Consider the following 3,488-nt stretch of genomic DNA (forward strand, 5'->3'; position numbering starts at 1 on the left):
ACACACACACACACAAAGTTGAATAAAAGATTTTAATGTTCACATTTTTACTAATTTTTGTACTAATTCAGGTTCCAGCAACATTTGAGTGTGTCTTACAGTGGAGCCCTCATCTGATCCATAGCTGCATTTTCTTCAGAGAAGGACCATAGCCCCTTTTACAAAATTCCAAACCAAAATATGTACTGTCATGTGCCCTACCCAGAGTCCCAATATAATTAAAAATGTTATTTTGAGAAAAGAGGGGGACATTGTTGTGCTTCTTCTGTGAAGGAAATGCTGCTAGTGACCTTATGAGGAACTCACTGCAGGACACTCTTAGACATTGGTGGATGGAGGTGCATATTAGTAGAAACCAAGGGTGCTGAAGATCCTGGTGCTCAATGGCATTGGGCATTGGTGCTTTAGGAGGGTGACCCCCATTTTCTGATAACACCCCCCTCAAAACAGGGCATTGGAGGCACAGGTTCAGCACTCGCCACAGAAACTCATTACATCATCAGTACAAAATGCAATGATTCAACAGCTCTACTAGACAAATCTTATTTACAAACAGGCTAAAGTAAAGTCAGGTAAATGTGCACGGATATAACATTCACCCTTTTTAAAAAATATGGTAAATGTTAAAGTAAAGCCATTCTCTTAAGAACAGATTTTGATGAATGTCAGAGAATGTAATTTCCACGTGATGAATGTTGTTGTTTATATGTGGTGCAAATGTTGCCCAAATAATTTTGGGACAAATTTCCCACTAAATCATTTAAAAATATACCCCTGAGTAGGTTTTTTCAGTACACATACTGGAGTGTTTTAAATATATAATAACATTGAAAAAGCCTCGTTTTTAAAAATCTGGTTTTAATAAAGAATATTTTTTAATAAGCGTGCAATACATTTTTATAAATGCAAAATCATTTACTGTGCTATGTAGAAGAGAAGTCACCAGCACTCAATGGATGTAAAAATAAACAGTTCTAATTTATTCACAATGCATCACATTAGTAAATAAGCCAACGTTTCGGGACCACACAGGGTCCCTTCTTCTGGGTAACTGTAGCCACTGTAGTGTTACCCTGAGGAAGGGACCCTGCATGGCCTCCAAAATGCTGGATCATTTACTAACATGATGCATTTATAATAAAGCTGAGCTTATTTTTTCACATCAATGGAGTGCTGGTGACTTCTCTTCTACTTGTAATTTCTCTGCATGGTACAAGCACCACCTTTTGTTGGCCACAATTACTGTAAAGAGTGCGGCATAGAACTTCAATCATTTAATGTGATGTCTGGTGTACAAAAAATTGAGGTTTTAATATGCACTGATCTATTAAGTAAATCTTAATACTCATTAGAATCTGTCTTTTGTTTTTTATCTTCACAGATTAATTCATGCGACCACAATCTGAACATGTGCTGTGAGCTTATTGAGTTGAATTCCAAAATTCAGGGTCAGCTCTTTACAATTCTTAACGTAGCAGCCCGGGAAGGTAAGAGGCCTTCAGCTATTGTATATTATTGAATCTGATTATTCAATAAGACGATGGGAAGATGACAATGACAATCCAAATACTTCAATAACCCAGAGTTACCAATCACTAATTGAACTGATTGCAGTAATCTAAAATCTCTTTGCTCTTTTCACATCGTCAGCACTTTTTACCGAGTTAGAACACTTGTTGCAGTATACTTGCATTAATATATAAATAAGTAGCTTTTGGACATTACTTACAAAGTAGCATTTTATACAGTAGTATAAGAAATAAAAAATGAGCTTTAGAAAATGCAAGTAATGGAGAAGAATCAGGCATATTAGCTACATACGAAGGCATGTCATTTCTTCATTTCCAGGAGGTCAGTATGCAGGTGTGGAAACACTGAAGAGTCGCTTCTTGCCATGGCTGGGTACTTGCTTCTCAGGCCCCTCTCCAGGGTTGTGTGCTGACAGCAGCTTCTCTCTTCTTCAGGTATGTAGCTATCATAGTATATGAGATTTTGTATAGACAGGCAGGACAGCTACCATGCACCTATGTTCATTTAGGCCTTATTCACACTTAAAGAAGAACTACAGGCAAATAAAATCTTAACCCTTGCAGCAGGGCCTCCCCACACTCCAAGGTTTAAATGCTCATTTTGCCTAGGTAGCTAAAATAGCAGAAATATACTCACCCAAACCACAATCCTGGCTGGCCCCTTCAACCTCGCTCCCCCTCCCCTTTGGCAGTCTAAGGTCCAGAGAGTCATCATGTCTAGACCTGTATGATTCGTTTCGTCCCGAATAAAAATTTGGACAAATTTTCCAAAATTCGGACAGACACATGCGAATTTCCGAATTCCAAAGCATCCAAAATAAATTCTCCTCAGTATGTTTTAATGCAGTAAAACACACTACGAATAAGTTTATATTGCTTTTTTTATGTAGCAGACCATATTGCCAGAAGACAACGATTATTTTTTACAATGTTTCAGGCAAAAGCATATGCAGGAAATGCTGCAAAACACATTGGGGTCTATTCACTAAGCTGCCGTAGGCAGCCGAGTGAATCACTGACCTAAAGCGAAGTGAGCCGAATGCTGTTCGGCTATTCACTTCAGGCTGGTACGGCTGAAGTGAATAGCCGTATATAGGCTGAAATCAGGCGTACATCGGGTGGCTTCACGTGGCTTTGGGTTGGCTGAATATGCTCAGCATGTTCGGCCGACCCGAAGTGCAGGAGGAGTTCGACTGAATTTGGATCGGCTGGATCTGGATCGGCTAAGCCGAACCTCCGGAAGGCTACTCGCTGCTGTTCGTTCTATTCTTATAGATGCCGAACAGCAGTGAGTGAATAGGCTGTTCTGCTCGGTCCCTCAGGGGGACCGAGGAGAACAGAAAAAAAAAACGATTGTGCGGAGCTAGCAATGACAGCTAGCTCCGCCCAACAGTTCTCTATTGGCCGGCGCGGTTCTGCTGCCGTCAAAAAAAAAGAAAAAAAACTCTCCCGGGCGCTCTGGGAGTCTCCCGCTCCTGGCCGCCCAGGGGAGAAACACTGCTGTTTCTTTTTTTTTGCTTTATTCTGACATGGAGCCGTGTCAGAATAGAAAAAAAAATATATATATATTGTTGCCCATAGGATTGCATTGCTAGATTCCTATTGGTTATTTCAATTTGCAATAGCCAATAGTAAACTAGCATTGCACCCGCCCTCTGCTGCAGTTCTCCATCAGGTCCATCAGCAGAGGGCGGGTGCAATGCTAGTTTACTATTGTCTATTCAAATTGCAATAGCCAATACGAATCTAGCAATGCAATCCTATGGTCAAAAATTATTATTTTTTTTTTACTATTCTGACACTGCTCCGTGTCAGAATAAAGAAAAGAAAAAAGAAAAAGCAGTGTTTCTCTCCTGGACGGCCGGGAGCGGGAGACTCCCAGAGCGCCTGGGAGAGTTTGCTGTCTGGAGATCAGTGTCCCTGGTTAGCTGGTAACCAGGGACGCTGATCTCTCTGCAA

General features: G+C 40.7%; 1 protein-coding gene across 1 annotated transcript in view; it reads left to right on the forward strand.

The window, feature by feature from the left end:
* The window catches only part of SPATA18 (spermatogenesis associated 18), a 23,591-nt gene that overhangs the window by 7,962 nt on the left and 12,141 nt on the right, over positions 1 to 3,488 (forward strand). The window contains exons 2-3 of the mRNA XM_018575784.1: positions 1,382 to 1,487; positions 1,849 to 1,964. Coding sequence (XP_018431286.1) covers positions 1,382 to 1,487; positions 1,849 to 1,964 — 222 coding nt within the window. The remainder of the gene's footprint in view (positions 1 to 1,381; positions 1,488 to 1,848; positions 1,965 to 3,488) is intronic.

The sequence above is a fragment of the Nanorana parkeri genome, unplaced genomic scaffold (genome assembly GCF_000935625.1).
Source record: "Nanorana parkeri isolate BGI_ZX_2015 unplaced genomic scaffold, ASM93562v1 scaffold54, whole genome shotgun sequence".
Lineage (NCBI taxonomy): Eukaryota > Metazoa > Chordata > Amphibia > Anura > Dicroglossidae > Nanorana > Nanorana parkeri.